The sequence below is a fragment of the Chelonia mydas genome, chromosome 11 (assembly GCF_015237465.2).
Source record: "Chelonia mydas isolate rCheMyd1 chromosome 11, rCheMyd1.pri.v2, whole genome shotgun sequence".
NCBI lineage: Eukaryota > Metazoa > Chordata > Testudines > Cheloniidae > Chelonia > Chelonia mydas.
The window spans coordinates 64,821,586-64,843,269 of NC_051251.2; the positions used below are offsets into that span (position 1 = coordinate 64,821,586).

Sequence of the window (21,684 nt, forward strand, 5' to 3'; positions counted from 1 at the left end):
GAGTCAGCATATTGACAGTGAGATCTGATGCAAAATCTGTTTAGAACGCTGAAAGCCTTTCTAAAGCCACGCTGGGTGGCTTGATTGGAGGTGGGGGGAAAAAGGGGTGGTGTGAGAGAGATGCTGGGTATTTTTTGGTCCGCTTCGTCCTCTTATTCCTCAAATAATACTCCCCAGAAAATAGCGGTAGTGTATCCCAGTTGCTGCTTGCACAACGGAGCTGGCGAGAGTGACGCACAACTTAGCGTACAAATAGAATTACGGCAGAGGGGAGGAGAGCAACACCCAAAGCAAGGTGTATCATAGGCCTTTGCTGTGGATGAACCTCAGCATGTTGGGACCCCAGAATCCCAGGTGCCTAGTCTTACCTTGAGAGGCAATGTGATTAAATATAGACAGAAGACGTTGATGCTGGTGTATCTAGTGAATGTTGGTTACATGTAGCTGAGCAGTGGGCCAGTGGTGGTCAGCGAATCTTGTGACAGGGAAGGACTAAGAGCACTGGGTAGGGTGAAGCATAATAGGAGGGTTAAAGCTCACCCCAGACAATTCTGAACATGCATCCCACTTGGGATGCGAAAAAAGCATCCTTATCCCATCGTGGACGCAGAACAGAGGCTGCCAGGGATGCAGAAATGTGCCTTTGGGTTGTGGACAAATGGGAGCTTGGGAAACGTAGTTTTTTGGGGGCAGTGACTGTCTTTGTGTGATGTTTGTGTGCGGTGTGCTTACTCTTTTCCTGCTAAGTGTCATTATCGGTATGGCAGTAGCACCTGGAGACCCTAATTAGGGACTTCATTTCTGATCTCAGGAGGACTTGAAATCTGCTCGTCAAGGGGGAAGTATTGCTGTGCTAACCTATTATGCTACCTAGCACCCAATGCGCTTGATCGCTCCTTTGCATCATAGCCAATGTGGAATCATCGTCTATTAATGCTACTGCTGTACAAGTGTGTGAGTAGGGAAAGGCAGGGACAGAAATGTAAGTCAGGAGGTGGTGGGTATCAAGAAGGACAATAGGAGGTGTAAGAAACTGGGATGGGGTCGAGCCTTAGAAATGTGGGGCTGGAAGGGACCTTGAGTAGTCATTGTTAGAGGGCTTTCCCTTCACCCCCTCCTCTGGTTCTTGTCACACAGACAGAAAGCAGAAAACCAGAAGTCCGAAGTGCGAACCATGCCATGTTGGGAACTAACCCCAATAAACAAACATATCCATAGCGCTACATGTCAGCAGAATCTGTTTCCCAGTGTTCTGTTTCCAGCTCTGACACCGCAGACCATTTACCCCATGTCCCTCTTCCCAGCTCTGGTGCCGCAGAGCCTTGCCTGTGTCCCCGTTCCCCATTCCCTATTCTCATTCCCCATTTTCCCTATTCCCACCTCCTCCTCCTTAGCAGGCCCAAATATACCTGCAATGCACAGAGTCCCACCCCTTACAACTTAGGGTCATGTTCCATTTTGGGTATGGGGTCTTCATCCCACCTCTTTTGTACCCCATAGGAGGGGTAAGGAGTGAGGTTGTATTGCGGTCAGGGGCGGGCATTTCTTTGGTCTTTTAGTGTTTTATCTCCCCTCCCCCCCCCCCCCCCCCCCCCCGCCCCCCCGCAAGCTCCTTTGCACCTCCTGACTGGTTGCTTGACTGTGCCTTGAGGTAGGGATTGAGGCAATCTTAAAAGTGTGCTCTCGAGTAACACTTTAATTGCTCTTATCTGTTCCCATTGTACTAACAAATCCAGCTGACTAGGCAGAAGCAACATCACCATGTCTTTCTCCCTTGTTTACACATTTTAGTATAAGAGTATCAAAAAGTCAAACCCAAAATTTAATCCCAGGCTAGCAAACAGACCTATATACTAACAGTCATCAAGTCCAGTCCCCTGTGCTGAGGCAGGACCAAGTAAACTTGGATCCTTGATAGGTGTTTGTCCAACCTGCTCTTCAAAACCCCCAGTGATAGAGTAGTTGGGGTTTGGGCCTATCTTCTTGCAGAAAGTTCTGTTTGGCTATAGAAGTAAAGGCTCCCAAAGTCATTGTGGATGCACAGTTTTAACTAACAGCAGGAATTTACCCCAAGGCTCTGAGTTATCACTAACATCTTCATTTTTCTTAGTACAATTATACAGCCTGGTGCCTCTAACAACCTTTTGTGCCTCTGTGTGTAAACACAGTTAATTACACACACACACACACACACACACACACACAAGCTCAAAATCAAAGGCTGGGTTGAGGCCTTTTTAAAAATCAGTCCTAAGAGCCCTTAGTAGGGATCAAAATCCGCAGCACATTGGTTTGAAGGGAGGCTAAATTTCCCGAATCAAAAGCCACCGATTGATTGCAAGAGAGCTCTAATGGTCACCTGGGTAATGTTCAGACTGAGACTAAATAAAGCGGCTAGTGGCATCTGAAGTCAATATCTAGGCCCTCTTCCATTTGATGGCTGCATCAATGTTTCCAAAAGTGAAAAGCAGGTTCCAATGGCAAAAGTGATGGTCAGGGTGTATTGTTTTTGCAACGCATCAAAAATAATGTTGGTGTGGAATGTTTGAGTCTTGTGTCCTTTAAAGATGCTTGAAAAAGAGAAGCATGAAATACAAGTGTGTATAAACTGAATTGATTTTTGCCTTCATTTTGTCCAGGTCTAGTAGGACTAACAGTGTAATGATCCATCTGAAAAACCTTCATTTTTGCTATTAAAGTGAAAGCAGTCCACGTTGTCCCCAAAATGGGATGCTAACACAGTCAGTTGGCATATTACATTTGCTTTCTAGATGCACAAAAATGACCTTCATAGCTTACTCGAGGCTTTGTCTCTTTAGAGTTATGGTCCATTCCTGTGTTAGTGATGATAAACTATATTATATTCCATTGATGGGGTCCATCCACACAATGCCAAGGAAGCTTTTTTTTAAAAAAAAAAAGTCAGTGCATTTCACTGTGTTTTATTAATAAAGGATGTGAAGGAAAATGAGCTCCAATCGCTTCTCAGATGATAGATATATGTGGTCTTAATAAATGATTAGATTTTAATTAGTATTTATAAGTGTTTCACACACATAGTTGGGATATTATTACACAGTACATCAGGGCTACCAGATGTTCAGTAATCAGAATAGACATGTATCTAGGACACAAATCAGAGCCACAGAGAGCTTTACTCCTCAGCTGCTGAACTTGGTAGAAGGGCTTAACCTTGTCCATTTAAGTCAATGGCATTTTCTGATGCCTCAGGACTTCAAGAACTTTACAGGCTCCTTGGGATCCCCTTCCTTAAAGAGACCATATATCTCAGTTGCAGTGGGACAGGCCTATGTTTTCTTTTTGTTTGGCTTGTTTTTGCTATAGCGTTCCAGGAATGCCTGAAATACTTCCGTTTTCCATTTCATCAATCACAATGTTTGTAGGACTCTAAAAAACGTTTGCTGAAACCGCAGCTAGAACTCGTTCTGTGTTTAGCAGAAGCAAATGGATCAGTGGAACGAGTGCTCAGTGTGATGAACGGGGTTTGGAGTGAAGAGAAGAAGCTGAATGAAGGTTCCCATTGTCGAAGCTCTTGTTTCACTCAAAATGAGTGATAAGCGTTTGCTCAGTGTTTCATGAAAAACTCATTCAGATACCGAGTTACTGGAAAAAACCCTGAAGACTGAGGAATACGTATGTGTTTGCTGCTAAGTTGGTAGCTAGAAGCACCAACAATAGAACACATTTTACAAACGGTACTTATGTCTTTTCTAGGAGGATTTTGTTTCCCTTAAAATGTTGCCATAAAGGTATCCTTTATTTTGAATTTAAAAATATGGTTATCTTCCCCCTCCCTTGAAATAAATATTCTTACCATCTACTTGTGAGTGATCTGGAATTAAAACTAACATGCCTATTAGAAAAATGTAGTAGTAGTTTTTTGGCCACTTATGTGTGTGTGTGTGTGTGTGTGTATGTATATATAATGTGCACTTCCGTGACCAGAAACCCTTTCCTCCTATGCACCACAGACCTCCTGAGCATTGGCTAGTTTCCCAACAACTAAACCCTTATCACTTAAGACCGAAGGAGGCATAGGTATTTTTTAAATAACCTCTTGTCCGATTAATAAAGACCAGGATGAAATGTCACTGAGTGTGAGGGGAAAAAAATCCCAGTCACATGAATGTCGACACTGTGTCTTTAACAAATTCTTCGGAACCTCCTTAACTTCTCTCTGCACTATTGGCCTATACGACAGACCTTAATTAGCACAGATTTTTCACATTCATGGATAGATTGGAAATTTGGAGGCACTTAATGAAAAAGGTCTGTTACCTTGACCAGGCTGAAATTACAGTTAGAGGACATTTGCGTGCTCCAAAGGCTGGCTGCATACAAATATATGAATATTAACATCCTGCAAACAGAAATCCAAACATAAGATCTTTAAAGAGGCAGGGATGGATCCGCAGCTTCAGTGGAGCATCCCCTATTTACGCCAGCTGAGGATCTGGCCTGCAGTGTCTACTTTGATTCTCAATGCATGGCCACTGCAGATAAAAATAACATCTTCTGATGTTACCAGTGCATTGCATCTTCTTATCCTGAAGATGGGCCTGAAGATAAACCTCTGTGTGCCTCTGTATTGTGGGGTGGGGTGGATCTGAACCTGAATCTAGAGCCACATTTACCAGCTTTATCCTCTTTCTCTCTCTACCTCTAGAGCCAAGCTTGATTGTTCAGGTTCATTTTCACTTCTTTGCTATTATCTACAAGGAAATAGCAGCCACCTATCTCAGCCAGGTACTGTTTCCTACTTGTACAGCAGCATCTTTAGAGAGCACTCATTCTGATGGCTCTTGGCTAGGTGAAGCTGTTTTTAATAAAGGCCATGTACAGCATCGTGGCTAGGATCAGAACGGAACCCTTGATAATGCCCACCCGCTTTACTCTTATATTCCATGGTCGCTGCCCTCCCATGGGAAAGTGGAAACAACTCCAAGACTCTTTTTCCCCCTCTGTGTGTGGCTACTTTCACCTCTGGTAAAGTCTTGTCTAGAACACTCAAACTACTAAGAGGGGTGAGCCTGAAGCTTATTGCGCTAGCGTGGGGAAGAGGATAGCTTTGCTGAGTGGTTATGAGGTTATTAAGTGGGTTATAGCTAGATGCAGAAATAACATCGGCCAAACCACATCCTCTTGACGTAGGAATGGTGAACAGTCAAGGTTCGCAGACCAAATGCTATTACTACTTCTAGAAGGCATCGTCTTCAAAAATCTATTGTTAAAGTAGGCACTGTGGCCTAGAGGGCAGAGCACAGGATTGGGAGTCTGCGTCCTGAGTGCTAAACCTAGCTCTGCTCCTGACTCATTATGTGGCTTTGTCCAAGTCACTTCACCTTGCTGTCTCAGGTCTCCCAGCTGAAGAATGGGGATGATGATAATTGTGGGGGGTTAGGACTAGGAAGCTTTCCTTGGGGACAGCTTCTCCCGTAGCTGCCTGTTGCATGGTTTCTTGAACCTTCCTCTGGGGCATCTGGTCCTGGCCCAGTTGGTGACAGGATACTTGACTAGGTGGACCAATAGTCTGATCTGTTATGGCAGCGCCTATGTTCTTATACTCTGATTTCATTTTCCTGGTGGTGGTGGTTTTTGTTCCCATAGCATTATGATAGAAGAGGCCACTTCCTAACATGTAAATATAGACACAGAATTAAAGGTAGCTCTGAGCAAGCAGAGAGAAAAATATGCAGAAATGGGGGGGAGGCGGGAAATCATGTTATGTTGAGTAAGTTGGTAAGTAGCATGCAGGTGCCTAAGACACAGTGGAATGAGAAGTGCATGGTACATTTTTCTTTAGCTATTCTAGTATCTTAGATGATGCTAAGTTATGCTCCCCCCCACAAGTACACAGCTGAACCCCAAAACAATTATTAAGTAAGGAAAGCCCAGATCCTTTTGTTTCTGGATCTCTTAGGTGCAGTAAATACACAATGGGGAAAAATATGGTGTGGGTGATAACTGTCCAGTTAGAATCTAAGCACATCCTGGTAGCAAAGATTCTTATAAATTGTGAAACATGATTGTATGTGCATAAAACATGGCTTCTAAACACGTGTGCGTTTAACACTAAAAGTGATAAGATTGCATGACTCTGCACCCTGATTGCTTAGCAAATGTCATGTTGTAGAACGTGAATCCCTCTTTTGGACTTATACAAAACCATGAAGTTCTTACAGTGGCAGTGACCTTTGTTTGTCTTTGATATCTCACATTCTAAGGTGCCTATGAGACCCAACTACCATGGTATCTGAGCACTTCACAATCTTTAATGCGTCAGGAGCTGGTCAGAAATTTCCCCTCAGAAAATGCCATTTTAATTCAACTGATTTTGTGTGTGATGTATTAATTTCAACTAAATGTTGTTTACAAAAGTGGAAGAAGGTTTAGAAAATGTCAAAATGTCGCTTTGCCATCAGAATGAAAAGGGTTTTTTTTTTATATTTTCATTTTGAAAGAACTTTTCATTTCAAAATTTTGCTTTATCAAGAAAATGGTAAAATAAAAAAGGGTCACAACAGAAACCAAACACATAAAATTTATCAAAATAAAATGTTTTGACTGACCCAACAGGAGTTTTTTCCTGGGGGGGGGGGCGGGATTTTGTGTTGCTAAAACTTTCAGTTTTTTCCATCTTGCATTGGGGCAAAAAGCCAAAATTTTGAATTTCCTTGTGGGACAGAAAATCCATTTTCTAACCAGTGCTGATCAGAACATCACCCTCTCTGTGAGGAAGGGCAGTATGGTTATTCCCATTTTCATAGATGGAGAAATGAGGCCCAGAGAGGAATTATTTTGGGGATGTTCTATGGCCTGTTATGCAGGAGGTCAGACTAGTGGTCCCTTCTGGCTTTAGAATCTATGTGACTTACCAAAGGTTACCCAGGAAGTCTGTGACTTGAACCCAGTTCTCCCATAGCCTAGGTTAATGCTTTTATCATTGGACCATCCTTTCTCTCTCCTTACATGTATCTATACCTGGTGAAGCTGGCTTCTCCCCCAAGCTGAAATCTTGGGCCCTGGTAACATAGGGCTACATTTTCAGCTGTTCACCACCCACAGTTGGGGCCACAGTTTGAAGAGGTCATCTCTTATTTAGATAAGCAGCTGATTTTCAGAAGTGGCCAACACTCAGTAGTTCCTCTTGTGCCATATTGTGGCCTGATTTTCAAAACAAACTCGGGGTCGAGCTTGCTGAGCTCCTCTGAAACTATAGTCGCTTGTTTCAATGAGTAAATAGGAGCTGAGGTTTTTTTTAAAAAAATCTGTCTGCGCGCATGTACGTGCGATGTATTCTATGTACGTGTGCCATATACACCACAGAGATAGGAGTGCACAGCTCTAAAAAGCTGGTATGTACACACATGCTGTGTGCACATAGATTCCCAGCTTTTGTATATATGTGCATGTATATCTCGGTATGTGTATTTATATATGTGTACATGTATCTATCCAGTTTTGCTGCCATTGATTTCAGTGGGAATAGGACTGTACCTGGATGTGGGTGTTTATGCAGATGCACACACAAACCTATGTGACTCCGGCTGCTTTGAAAATTAAACCAACCACCCATTTCCTTTTAAAAGTAACTTTACTTTCTAAGTAACTTTGCTCTTGGTTCCTCTCTGCGTAGGAGGCACGAGTAATGCGGACTCTGAAATGGAAGATGGATGTTTACCTGCCCGGCTACAAGAAGCGAGTGGCCGCTGTATCCACATCAGGTACAGCAAGCTTCTTGTACCATGCCGTGAGAGGGGCAGTGACCTATGTGGTAGGTTTAGGTTGAGATTGAGAGAGGGACGCCACTTAATCCAGCAGCCCATGCTGTAGCCACAGCCTTTCAGTTTACTCCTATTTTGTTAGTTTTTTATTACTTGTCTTAGAGAACAAGTACAGGCCCTTGGTAGGCAGGCCTGTGAAGTCAGTGGGAATAACTGCTCCCAATCTAGGCTACAGTGACCATGCGGCCCATGCTAGGACTGAGCTGCAGCCTTATGTAGGGATAGCATGCCCCTTTTTTCCTATCAGTGTGGTCACAATCGAGGAAAGAGATGGGGTGCACAGGGCATAACTCACCGACCATGGGCTTGGCCCCCTTTCCCCATCCTCCAAGCTACAAAACAGTCCTCTGTAGCACCTGCTATGGAGAATCCATGCAGTATGAAACCCGTGTTTATGAGCAACCCTGGGGGATGCAGCGGTAGTGCCCTGATTAGTGTGATCTCTTCCTGTGTGTCTCAGAAGAGATGGATGGAATGTGGCCGCCAAGCAGTCAGGGGATGATTCACTCAACAGCTAAGCCATGTGATCTCATTCACAGCACCACAGCTATTTAGTTATACTGGGGGGTGGGGGAGTGCATAGCCCATAGCACATTTACATTACCTGTCTGTAACAGCACAACGGCCTGGCACTGCACGCTCCCATACAAAAGTTACACACCCATCCACCTACAGCAATCCTCTTATCACACAGGGCACACTCCCTCCTTCCCCGACACCTCCGTTGCTTCCCCTATGGGGGCGTTTCTATCTGTGAAGAAGTCCCCGTGGGGGAGAGATGCATTTCTTTTCAGCATCGCCCCTCCCCCTACTTCCTCCCCCAACCTTGAAATTAGTTAAATGATGTCATGCCTGATTTTATCTGATTTGGAAGCAATTCATCACCCCTTTTCTGGTTCTATTAGTCCAAGCAATCAGCATATTAATTCATTTGTGAGACAAAGCTCAAGGGTAATTACGGTGAGGAAGCTTAATGCCTAAACGTGTTAATGTCTGTAATCAGAACTATTTTCTCAGTGCGGAACAATTGTTAGACAATTACGGTTGGATATGATTGCCCTGGTAGACAACAGACGCTGTGTCAAGAGGGGAATATCAGAAGCTTGTTTTGCAAGTACTGTATTATCAGCAAATTCATTTTCTTGCAATCTTTTTGTCTGGATTTTTGCATATCTCTCCCGTTCCTCAGGTTTTGCATTGTTAATTAAGTTGAAAAGTCATTTCTTTTTTTTTTTTCCTGGGTAAATAGGTGCATGGGGACAATAGAATCTTCTCCTTCTTTATAACATAAATGTCACAGGCTTTTGCTTCTGGTACCCTGGTTTATGTCCGGCGGAAGGAGGGGTCAGAGGGGAAACACCAGTTTAATCAGCTGCCCTTCATCTCCCATATGTCCCTATTTCATCATCAGTGATTTTCTAATCAAAAGAAGTCTAAGAACAGATGAACATGGAGATGAAATTCTTTCTCTTATGCTAATATGGAGTGATCCCCAAAGGTCAGTGGGTTGAAATGAATCAGGGAAACACAATGGGGTAAATGTACTACCATTATAATCCTGAATCTAAAGAAAAACATGGGCCAGATTGCGATAATCTTATGCTGACTAATGCCAGGCCCCATGGCTAGTGCCACTTGTGCAGTGAAGTAGGGTAAAGGTATCACAATCTGTTTCTGTGGGAATTCATTCTCCATGGCTTTTAACTTCTCTCCATCAGAAAGCACTGTCAATAGACCAGTTAGACTAGGAATATCTATTGTGTTCTTCTACATCTCCTGGATTCTCCCTGTATTTCCAAACAAACAAATATTTCCCAGCAAGTCCCCCCCATATGTTAGAAAGTGAATAAGGTTTAAAAATCACCCAATCGGAAGACAGAAAATCAGAAAGTTGTTTAAATAAAACAAAACAGAACCTGCCTGCAGAAAATCTGGAAATAGTTCAGTCCCCCCTACCAGTCTTAACTCTGCCCCTCTGCTGTTGCTTGGCCTCCTGGTTGAAATCACCACTAGTTCTCTTTCGAAATAAATTGATGTGGTCCCCATTGTGCAGAATATAGGCATTACAATAGAATCGCCAGCAGCTCTGTGCTTACGTTATGGTGCACCTTCTAGCCTACATCCAGATAGAGGGCAAATGTCATGTCCATATTGCAAAGGTGTCTACGGTATTGGGGGGAGTGATGGGAGGTGCCCAAGTTGGCTGGGCTATGAGTGAATTCAAGCTTGACTTGGGGGCACAGGCAATGTTCCATCTCCATTGCAAAAAAGGACTGGATTGTACCTAGAATGGGGAACAATTGTGGGGTATCCCAGTCTCCAGCATGGCAGGATTTGCAGTATACGTGGGGCCATGGCAGAATGAGAGGGAGAGCTATAGGTTGAGAGAAAATGAAGACTAAATAGATACTGCAACATTGGGCCGGTTGTACTGAGCAATTCTGCCTTATACAAATGCCGCTTCCTTTCTGCATTGTCCCCTCTGGACTTTCATCTTTTGCAGGCAGCTCTTAAAAATGTCTCCTTCGATTCTCCTCTTTCTCTATAAATTAGTCTTTTGAACGTGTAGATGAACTTGCTGTCGCATTAGTGAACCGAGTGGTGTGCAACTGTGATGAGCAAAGGAAGGGAGTGGATTGACAGTACTGAAAACAAAGCTTTCCTTTAACTCTGCTAGCTAGTCATGCTGTCTGCCTCCATATACCTTGCTGCAGAGAGACCTTCACCCTCACTCAGAGAGACCAGTTGTCTTTCCTTTTGACTGGCGAGTGATTTCTTTCCAGCTCCTTTGGGAGGCCCCTTTGAGCAGAAAATGTGCATTGCACTGAGCCACTGCATGAATGCTCAATTGGTGTAATGTCATGTACACCACTGGTCATTAAAAATGCACTTCCCAGCTATGGAAGCAAAGCCTCCAGCTGAATTTGAATGGCACCATCCTCAAGGGCCCATGTCTTTTTCCTACCACACTCCCATCCTAGTCTTTAAAAGAGGCAGATAAGGAAAAGGCTTTACTCTTATATTTCCCGCAGCCGCCCCAACGCCTGTGCGGATGACAGTCCCAAGAACTGCCTCCCGCACCAATGTGTTTGAAAGGCTATCAACACCCGGAAGAAGGTGAGGAAAAAAAAAGTCTAATACCCCTCAGAATTAGGGCATGATGAACCCCAAATTGTGCCTGGATTCAGTGCCGATTTTGCCTTTTCCTATTTTATGTTACTTGATGAAATGATCCTGTCCCAGCCTTTGGCAAATGTACAAACCGTCCTCTACAAAACATACATCCTGGTGATTTCAAACTAGATCAAGGTCAGTATTGACCTCCTCCCTGCCCACGCAGCTCAACAGGACTGGTAACATGCTCCCCACTCTAACCTCCAGCCTCCTCCATAGTCTGTGATAAAAGAGAGTCCTCGAGGGTGCCCCAAAGGGCCACCAACTAGAGCTCTGTCATAACTGCATGAGTGGGAGAGGTTGCAAAGCAATGAGAGACAGTGTGGGCTAGGGCATGGAGCACTGAGATGTGGGGTTCTGTTCCCAACTCTGCAACTGACCTGCTGGGTCACCTTGGGCAAGTCACTTCACCCCTCCCTGCCTCTGTTTTCCCCTCCAATCCTTTGTCTGACTTGGGTATTAGACTGGAAGCTTCTCAGGGCAGAGAGCCGTCTCCTGCTTCATGTCTGTACAGCACCTAGCACAATGGGGCCTCGTTCTTGGTTGGAGACTCTGAGCGTGACTGTAAGATAAATAACAATTATAAAGTCATGGTGCACTCACTGCCTTGCTGTCAGCCCCTTCCCCATTTCAACCAAGGTGCAGTTCACGTGGGCACCTGAGCTGATCTTAGGTGCCATGAATGCTTTTGTCTGGGGTTGAACTTTCGTTGCATTCTAATGGTCAGATCTTCAACGGAGTGCAGAGCATTGGACGCACATTGGGTGTGGAGTTCTTTAGAATATCTGGCTATAGCCATGTCAGTGTGGGGCTGCTCTTTAGAAAATCTGGCTCTGATGTGGGTGAGTACAAGGGAGTTATCTCACTAGGATCTTAGATACTCTAAACACACAGGCCACACTGTCCCGTCTACCACTTGAATTTTTAGCAGAGTAGTGTCCTGCTGTCTGCCCACTGCAGGAGTCTTTCCCTGGAAAAGACTCTCAGTGGGGAAGGCTTTGCCAGGGCGGAAGGCATCAGGAAAGACTTTGGCAGCTCTGCACTGCCTCCCCTCTGCCAGAGCCTTTCACTCACACATGTAGCTACACGCCACCGTGTGGAGGTGGTGTGCTTTGCACTGCAGTGGGTAGCTACATGTACGCTACACCACTTTCGACAGCGTGTATAGTATAGACATAGCCTAAGACTTAGCATTAAGGTCAAGCACTGGTAGCTTTAATGAACACTTCCAACCACACAAGATATCGCTGTAGAGATGACTGCATGCTGCCCTGACGAAAGTTGCATTGATAAAAAAGGAAAGAACTTTCTTAATGCTCTGTTAGCATGTGGAACTCACTACCACAAGATATAGGTGAGCCACAGGTTACGGTAGAATTCAAAAAAAGGATGAAACATTTTTATAAATGAGTATATCTGCTGTCACAGTACATAGCATGAAAATGTATAAAGGACTATAAACCTTCATGCTTTAGGCTATAAGCCACCTATTGTGGGGGGAGGGATAGCTCAGTGGTTTGAGCATTGGCCTGCTAAACCCAGGCTTGTGAGTTCAATCCTTGAGGGGGCCATTTAGGGATCTGGGGCAAAAATTGGGGATTGGTCCTGCTTTGAGCAGGGGGTTGGACTAGATGACCTCCTGAGGTCCCTTCCAACCCTGATATTCTATGATTCTATTAATGACCTATGATTAGGAAGTAGCTTCCCCTGAAGGCATATACAATTTCATTATAGGGGTTTTTCTTAGGTTGTTAAAACACAGTATCCTGTCTCTGCGGGCACACAGCTATCTCATTTTGGGTATCATGTAAAATCTGTGGTGTATTTTGTAGGATGATGGGTGTCTTTGTTTCAGTTGTCCCAAAGTTCTGATCTTCCTTGGAGGTGACATCTGAGTGCCAGTGCTCTTCACAGGTGTTTGCATAACATTTTCCATCAGTACAGCAGGCATGAAAACCCTGCATTTTAATTTAGCTTTTAAAAAACAAAAACTCAGAGAAATCTCGGTGCTATTCAGATTCAGATAAGGTCTTTGACAATAGGGCCGTTAAGCACAATAGGAAGTTATGTTAAGTCCTTTTCTGAAAATAGAATTTTACATATTTTCCTCCCCGTTATGCTGGAATACCCTCTTAGCAGCGTGAAAATAAAATGCTTCCCCCAATCCTCTGATCTGTTCTTTAGGCAGAACTTGGAGCATACAGCAGCCGTAACTCGGGATGGTTTTCTGGCGTCAGGTTTTCTTCTGGTTTATGGGTATCATCTAGCATAAGTGCCGCTGGGGATGACTCCTCCCTCCTTTCCAATGACTCCTCCCACCTTTCTGTTCTTGTCCAGGTGAGGTGCAGATAGGTTGCACTTCTGCCTTTCGGAGCTGGCTATTTGTCTATCTGTCCAGGAACTTATATGCCCCTTCTCACCGTAGTATCTGACTGCCTTGCCAGTGTTACTGAGTTTATCCTTGCAACACACTTGCAAGGTAGGCAAGAATTCTGAGAGCAGCTTGGTCTAGTGGATAGCATTGAGTGGGGCTCAGGAGAGCTGGCTATGCTACTGATCCACTCGGTGACCTTGGGCAAGTCACTTGCCCTCTCTCTGCTTCTTTCTCTTCCTACTCTTTGTCCATCTTGCCTATTTCAATTGTAAGCTCTTCAGGCAGGACTGTTGCTTACTATGTACTGCTCCTAGCAGAGTGGGAATCCAGTCTCTATTACACAGTTAGAAAACGGAGGCATGGAAGGCAGAGTGACTTGCCCATGGGCACGCAGGACGTTTGTAAGAGAGCTGAGAACTGAACTATTGTTACACAACACAATGCCTGCAACTTCTTAGCCTGTTTCTCTAGTCTCTTGTGACCAGCAGCGACGTTCCATGGTGCACATGGCCCTTAGAATGCAAACATAAGAACGGCTGTGCTATGTCAGACCAATGGCCCATCTAGCCCAGTGTCCTGTCTTCCGACAGTGACCAATGCCAGGTGCTTCACTGGGGGAAATGAACAAAACAGGCAGTCATCGAGTGATCCATCCCCTGTTGTCCACTCCCAGCTTCTGGTAATCGGAGGCTAGGAACACTGACAGCATGGGGTTGCATCCCTGACCATCTTGGCTGAGAGCCACCGATGGACCTGTCCTCTATGCAAAGGACATGGCTGACTAGATAACTATTTCAAAGGTGGAGTCAAAACTATCCCATGTGTGCTTCTTAAAATATTCATCCATTCCCATTAATACAGAGCATGTTATTATCACAGGTATGGAATACTTATCGCCAAGGGAAGAATGACAGTCCATTGTTTTTCCACTGTAGAGCAAAGCTGCTCAACTGCATTGATCTGAGACAACTCCCATCAAAGTTGTGCTTGTTATAAAGAGCCCTGCTGAAATTGGAGTTTGTTGTTTTAGCCATGACACTATTCATGAGCCTTATGTTAAATTTATTCTGACCATCTGATGTAAGACCCTCTTGAATATTTGAGATCCAGAACAACGCATGGACTCTAATAAATTTCAAAATGTAATCAATTAGAAGATTATATTTCACCATCCTGTTCCGACCGGTAACAAAATTTACAAATCACATAATCAATGCAATCCATTAAAACTGACAAAGGAGGTGGTGATGGAGTGGAAAATCTCCATCAAGGGCACTCAAAAGATATAATTAAAAATACATTACGCCTTGAATGTAAGGCACGCTGCTTGCTGCCGCTGTTTCACTTTGCTGTGCTCAGGCTTCCAGCACACAGACTTGCCTTGTAATCCCACCTAGTTGTAAAATATCCCTATTATAACCTCCAGTTTCCTTCTAAAACACAGCTTCTGTGGAGAGGTGGACAGGAGATTTGCATTCTGTGGGTGAAATCTTGGCTTCATTGAAGTCCCTGGCAAAACCCCCATTGACTTCAATAAGGTCAGGATTTCCCTCCTTTATTTATAGCTGCTTATCATTCAAAGCCAGTTTCCCTTTCTGAATACCTGTCGACATGTCCAGCCCCCTGCACCGTAGCATTTGAGCAGTTCACAGCCATGCATGCGTTTAGTCTCATCACACCATGTAGCGAAAGGAAGTGTTCTCCTCTGTTGTAGGTGGGCAACCAAGGGAACAAGACCAAGTGTGTTATCTGCACAAGGTCACACGGGATGTCTTTGAGCCAGGAATTGACCCCAGGCCTCCTCAGTCACATGCAGCGCCTTAACTATCTCAACCCTCTTTGATTTCAGTGGGACTGCTTGTGAACTAAACTACTACTCACTGTGAACAGTGAGTCAGACATTGGTCCTTAGAAAAGTACAAAATTAGAATAAGCAAAAATCTCTATTCTTTGTAGCTTATCTCCCTAGCCATGATTTATGGGACAAAGCCATACTTCTGTCTAAGGTACTTCTACGGCCCCATTACCCTATTGTCTGGGCATCTCGCGATCTTTAATGGTTTTTGTTCTCACAACTCTCCTATGGAGTAACATTATCCCCATTGTACAGATGGGGAACTGAGGCACAGACAGACCAAGTGACTTGCCCAGATCTCCCAGATCCCAGAGAGGGAGAATTATTTTTCCTAGTCACACTGCCTGGAGGGCTCGACTGCTCTTCTGCGAGCATCGGTACAGAAGCACTGTTGGGCTTAAGGCAGCTGGAGACTGAGTGGGCTGTGAGGAAAGGGATAAGAGGAGATCCAGACACAAGGACATGCTACAGTAACTCAGCAGTAAGCCCTGGATAATCTAGTTGCATGTGGGGAGGAGAGAGTGGTTTCTTCCTAACGGGTGGGGTTTATCCCCTTCTTTGCTGTCAAGGGACAGAGTCAGGGTAACCATCTAAATAGAAAGCCAGTGACACAAATGGAATACAAGTAGATCTGGACTGGTACATTAAAGCTGGCTGAACCGGGAGAAGGGCAGTATGTTTCCTAACTGCAGTGGGCCAGATCATCCACTTGTATGATTCAGTAGAGCGCCATTGACTTTAATTGGAGCTATGCTAATAAACACCAGTGATGGATCTGACCCTTCACTGCACCATTACAGGTGTCAAATTTGTTTCTTTTCTGAGGCCCAAGCCTGAGCCCATTGAAAGCAATGGCAGAACCCCTGTTGACTTCCACGGCACAGGTGCAGGCCCATAGGAGGTAGCCTGCAGCTCTCATGCTGCCCTTGAGGCTTCTCATGCTGCCTGGGGCCATGCTAAGTACGCCCTGGGCTAGTAAGAGAGAGTCATTGCATCCGTTTGCCTGTATCGCTGTGGTGCTTTTTTCCCTGCACGTATAAATACTTCCAATCAAAAGGAACATGTTTTATTCTCCTCCATAAACAAATGAAAGGCAGAGCAAACATTTCATTGGCCGTTGTTCATTCGTTCTGTGTAATCTGGCAACGCTGCAAAGAGCAGATAAAACTGGAGAGAAAGAAAGTCCGTACCTTATTTCTCTTCCCTGCCCGGTACAGTACATACAATGGCTGGACAGCTGCGCACACAGCTGCCTTATTCATCTCTCCAGTATTCACTCAAAAGCAGTGTTAGTTCCTCATTCAGTCAAGGGATCAAGAGAAATTCAACAATTGATCAGGTAATACTACTGTCAAACTTGACACGACTCCCCAAGAACTGAAAGCTTAGACAGGAATTTTCTCTCCTAAGGGATCTGAGAGGGCTCCAGCTACCCATTTACAGTCCAACACTTCACCGTTAAGAGTAATGCCTTGTTCTGAATAGACTGGGGCGAGGAAGCGGAAGGATTGTACTTGGGACTGAAGGGTCACCAACCACTAGCAGCACCTAGTCCAGAGTCCCAAAGCAGGGACGGTCTGATAATGGCAGGAGACTGCTCTGCTGTGAAGCTGTATCAGTGGAGGTGTCTGGTGGACCCTGGATATCCGCCGTGCTTTGTACCGAAACTGCAGCTGCCTGAGTTCTGAGGGAGTGCCAGCGGCTATGTGGGTGATGCTGGAGGCCCTTGGGCCTAAAGCTGTTGCAGTGCCTGGTATCGGCACAGTCCCTCATGTACTAACAACATACCATGAACAGTGGCTGTATACATGCAGATGAGAGCTGCTGGGGGGAAAAACTGGGGAAACGCTTTTCCTTGGAATTTGCTGGTTTGTTGAAATTTCAGTGTTTCATGGGACTATGCTGATTTTGATGAAACGCCGCGGAAAACCACGCCCGGCTCCATTGGAAAGCTGCCTGGTTTCCTGCCACCCCATGCCCAAATGCTTGTCAGCCTGCCTGGAGGGCTGATGGGGAGCCAGGAGCCTGGAAGCCCTGTCTCCCAGGCTTAGGGTTCCTCAGTAGCCCAGGGTCCCTGGCTACTCCACAGCCTGCCAGATGGACTGCCCCAGACCTGTGGCTCCCAGATTCCTCACTCTTCTGCAGCCCGGAGCGTTGAGGGCTCTGGCTTCCTGAGCTGCCCAGCTCTCCACTGCGGAGTTATCAAGGCTCCAGGCAGCTGTTTCAAAATTTTTGGTTTTCATTTGGAATCCAGATTTTGAAATCTTGAAATCTTCCATGAAGCAGAATTACCATTCTCCATCCAGCTCTAATGGAGACACCACAGTTATCAACCAAGATCAAATTCAGGACCTTCAGCCTCAAAAGCAAAGCTCCTGCCACTTGGAACTAAGCAAGTAATTCTTTGAGGTGGAAGAAGTAGCAGGCTGTTCTAGTCACCATGGATAGCCACTAGAGGGAGACATGACTGCATGCACTAATCCATGCTCATTTGCATTGTCACTTCTGTTCTATTAGCTTAATACCTTGCCTTAAATCCTTGGGCAGCTCAGAGGTCTCTGTCACACTCCTCTTGAATACTGGTGAAAATCTGCACAAAATTCAGGTTGCACGTGAAAATATTGACTAAGGGGAAAGTGCTGCATCTCATGCATTAGGTTGCATTGCCAACTCATTTTTGTCTCGCTTACCGTGGCTTGTCATACAATAGGTATGGCCAGACCTGCTCTTGACTCTCAAAAGCATATCCTGGGAGATGGGAGAGAGGAGAGTTGAACTAATGAGAGGCTAGGGGAAATTAACTTCTCTTTGCTCCCATATATGATGTAGTTTTATATATGTAACACAGTGAGTTCTTGCTAAATGTTCACCATTCAAGACATGCCTCATGAGAGACTGGGTTAGGGTTTGTCTACATGGGAAAGTTTTACCAGTTATAGTGTATATCTCCCTGTATGGATGCCTATTTTGAAATAAGTTTTCCCCCCCTGTTTTAACTTAACTTAAACTCCTTCCAAAGCAATGTAAGCTAAATTGTAAAAAAACCAAAAAACCCTCACAATAAGGGCATCCACCTGGGAGTTATACCAATGTAACTATACACATTTCATTTATACTAGTATAACTTTTCAATATAGGCAACCCCCTGGTTTTAGCATGTCTGCCCATTCCAGTTTTCCCAGGACAATCCAGTTTTCATAGAACCATAGAATATCAGGGTTGGAAGGGACCTCAGGAGGTCATCTAGTCCAACCCCCTGCTCAAAGCAGGACCAATCCCCAACTAAATCATCCCAGCCACGGCTTTGTCAAGTTTTCAGCATGTTCTCCAAGTTTGGCGTGCAGCATGCCACAGAGCCCTAAGATATCTTCAGGGCAGTTGTAATATGACCACACGGTGATAGTGAATCACAGAGGTGTGTGGTACAAAGCAGAGGCATTGAGTTGTGACATGGCAGCCCGTCACACCCTCTTGGCACCTCCATTTCTTCAACTGCTGTAAATCAACGTGGCTGCACTGAAGCCAGAGGAACTGCACCAGCTGAAAATCTGGCCCCACGCTCTTCATAGAACTGGATCAGCATACTGTGTACCATGTGCTCGTTTACCAGACCAGGGCACGCTCATCCACAATTCACACAATCTGGAAAATAAAAAATACAACTGCTTATTATTGCTATTATCTGTACTTTGGTAGCAACTAGATGCCCCATTGTGCTAGGAGCTACACAAAAAAGTTCATGTATTTGTATTAGAGGCCTATGACTTTTGATTTTATTTGACAGACTGTTACCACATACTGTCTCTCACACACCATTAAGGCCTTTTTTTAAACTCGGAAAACAGGTAGTTTTTAACCATGTTAAACAGCTGTTAAGTCCCATCACCACAGCTTTAAAAAACCCCACGATATGTTGGGTATGGTCAACAGTAAGGGCAGCCATCGCTTTTGCCTGCCTTGTCAAACTCGGGCTGTGATGTCGTGGTCCAAAGCCTTACAAAGGTTGCTTAAGAAAAAAGAGGGAAGTCAGGACTTGATATTTGTGGGATACAAAAAGCAAGCAGGAAAAAATCATATCAAACAAAACGATATATTTGGAAGCATCCTTCACCCATAACAAAGGAGGAGTGAAGGGCACAAACATCTTACAATTGCTGCTCTGCAGTTCGCCTTTAACGTGGCTGATCAAAATCCAGGAGGAACTGAAGAAGACAAGAAACAAGGACTGCTCTGCTATGAAAAGGCTGCCAGGCTGGTTCCTTTTAGTCACAGTGCTGAAAATTAATTTGCTAAGGAATTTAACTGGTGCCTTCACCATGCGAATGAGTTACCTATAGAATGTCAAGGTTGGAGGGGACCTCAGGAGATTGTCTAGTCCAACTGCCTGCTCAAAGCAGGACCAATCCCCAATTTTTGCCCTGGATCCCTAAATGGCCCCCTCAGGGATTGAACTTACAACCCTGGGTTTAGCAGGTGAATGCTCAAACCACTGAGCTATTCCTCCTGGCCCCCCAAATATTGCCTGACAATACAGTTCAGCAGCTCTTTGGAAAACAGCACATTTCCCTTCCTGTATCTGGCAAAAAGGGACATCCCCTCAATGTAGGGTTACTGTGCCACCCTGACACAATGCAATCAGTGCAGTGCAACACAATGCCAACATGGAAAAACGCAACGCCTCCCATTTTCCAATGAGACCCCTGTATCTGCAGGTGTCTGCCTTGTGTTTATCATAGCAGATGGCTCCAGTGTGAATGGCTCAGTGCCTGTGTCGACCGGCATATGCGCTGGTTCACTGCTAATCCTAAATTGTGTTTGAATAGTTTGGTACGATCGTCTAGTGCCAGAGAGAACCTTTTGTACTGAAGCCGCATATGTGTTTGCCTTTCAGGTCACCTTCCCCTTGTCATGCTGCAGCGTGCAATGCTTTCAAACAGGGGGTAGCTACAAGGGAAGGATGGGGGAGCTCCAGAGTTCCAAACTCCAGCCAGGCCAGGAAGATGAAGGGAAGCAAAACAAAGAAACACAGAGAGACGTGGGTGCAAAAGTAGCAAGTCGTGAAGGAGACCAGTATGCCTTTCAGGCAGGCAAACAATACTACAACTCCTCCTTGCTTGCTTCCCAGTCCCTGCCTTGCCAAGAGCACGCATTGGTATGGAGGTCTAAGAAATCGGGAACATTTCCATTCTGCAGGAGTAAAAGGTTTTCTTTGTTCTAATTCCTCTGATCTACTCCTTGCAATGCCCTCACATGGGGCACTACAACATTTGCCTTATATAACAAGGACAAAAGCAGATTGCTCTGGGAATAGCTGAAAGGAAACCATGTTTTGTTCCCTTGTTGCAACAGTCTTGTTTACTAGCTGGTGCTGCACAGGATCCAGTTCAGACAGATTTTCTTTGCATAGTAATAATAAAAGCTTTAAAAAAATAGCAGCCATAATGAATGTGAAGTTGTTTGAGTCGGGGGATGATGTATCACGGAAACTAATTCGACCTTGCCAGAGACAGTGATTTATGGCAAATGGAATGGTCAATTTCTGTTTTCTGGATTCCATATCCCAGGTTTGTGGCCCCAATTCAGCAAAGCACTTAATCATGTGCATAACTTTAAGCCCATGAAGCAGTAGGCATTTATTATTATTATTATTGTTATTTATCACGTTCTGGACAAACACAGAATAAGAGACAGTCCCTGCCCCAAAGAGCTTATGTGCTTCAGTGCCTTGCTGAATCAGGGCCTCTATCAACAGCTGTGATTCCAGTTATTTACTAGTCTGGTTTTCCCCCCTGTGAATGGGAGAGCAGACACAGGTCGAAGTTCAGTTATTTCTAAAAGTGCCTGCATTTTTCAAATGCATTTTCCTGCTGTTAAAAAAAATATATATATATACATTCTTTATACAAGCAGATACGTTCTTTAGCCCACACACCCTATTGCCACCCCTCTGCCCTGGCAGCAGAGCAGGCCCTAGGCATAAGCAGAATAAGCAAGTGCTTATGGCCCTGAACAGCTCAAGGGGGCCCCCTATTCGCTTTTTATTGTAAGAACTTGCCTGGTTTAGTGTTGGGAGGGGGGAGGAGGAGAAATATTCCTGCTTAGGGCCCCCAATGAGCTAGCACTGGCTCTGCCCCGGCAGCATGCCCCTGCTGTGCCCCAGATTGCCAATTCCCCAATTGCAACTGCTTGTGATGTAAGCATCACAAAAGAAATGGGTCATTTAAAGAACAAAACAGAACTGGCCCACTTCAATGGAACTGAGGTAAATTACACCAGCTGAGGTGCTGGCCCACTGGGTTTTCTTGGTCCTCCGTGCTTTCTTGGCCATCTAGATCCTCTGCTGTGCTGTACTGAATCTGCTGCATGTTACACAGAGCAGAGGAGATTCTCTTCTCTGCTCCGTTGAAAGGAACAGACTGGCACAAAGCGGTCCCAGAAGCTCAGGATCCAGCCCAGAGAGCATTTTCCCTAGTGAG

At 44.9% G+C, this 21,684-nt stretch overlaps 1 protein-coding gene across 1 annotated transcript in view; it reads left to right on the forward strand.

The window, feature by feature from the left end:
* Nucleotides 1–14,503, forward strand: part of LOC122462441 — a 43,220-nt gene extending 28,717 nt beyond the window's left edge. The window contains exons 5-7 of the mRNA XM_043525581.1: nucleotides 7,658–7,745; nucleotides 10,838–10,922; nucleotides 14,233–14,503. Of these exons, the coding sequence (XP_043381516.1) occupies nucleotides 7,658–7,745; nucleotides 10,838–10,922; nucleotides 14,233–14,317 (258 nt within the window). The 3' untranslated portion in view covers nucleotides 14,318–14,503. The remainder of the gene's footprint in view (nucleotides 1–7,657; nucleotides 7,746–10,837; nucleotides 10,923–14,232) is intronic.
* Nucleotides 14,504–21,684: the final 7,181 nt, after the last annotated feature.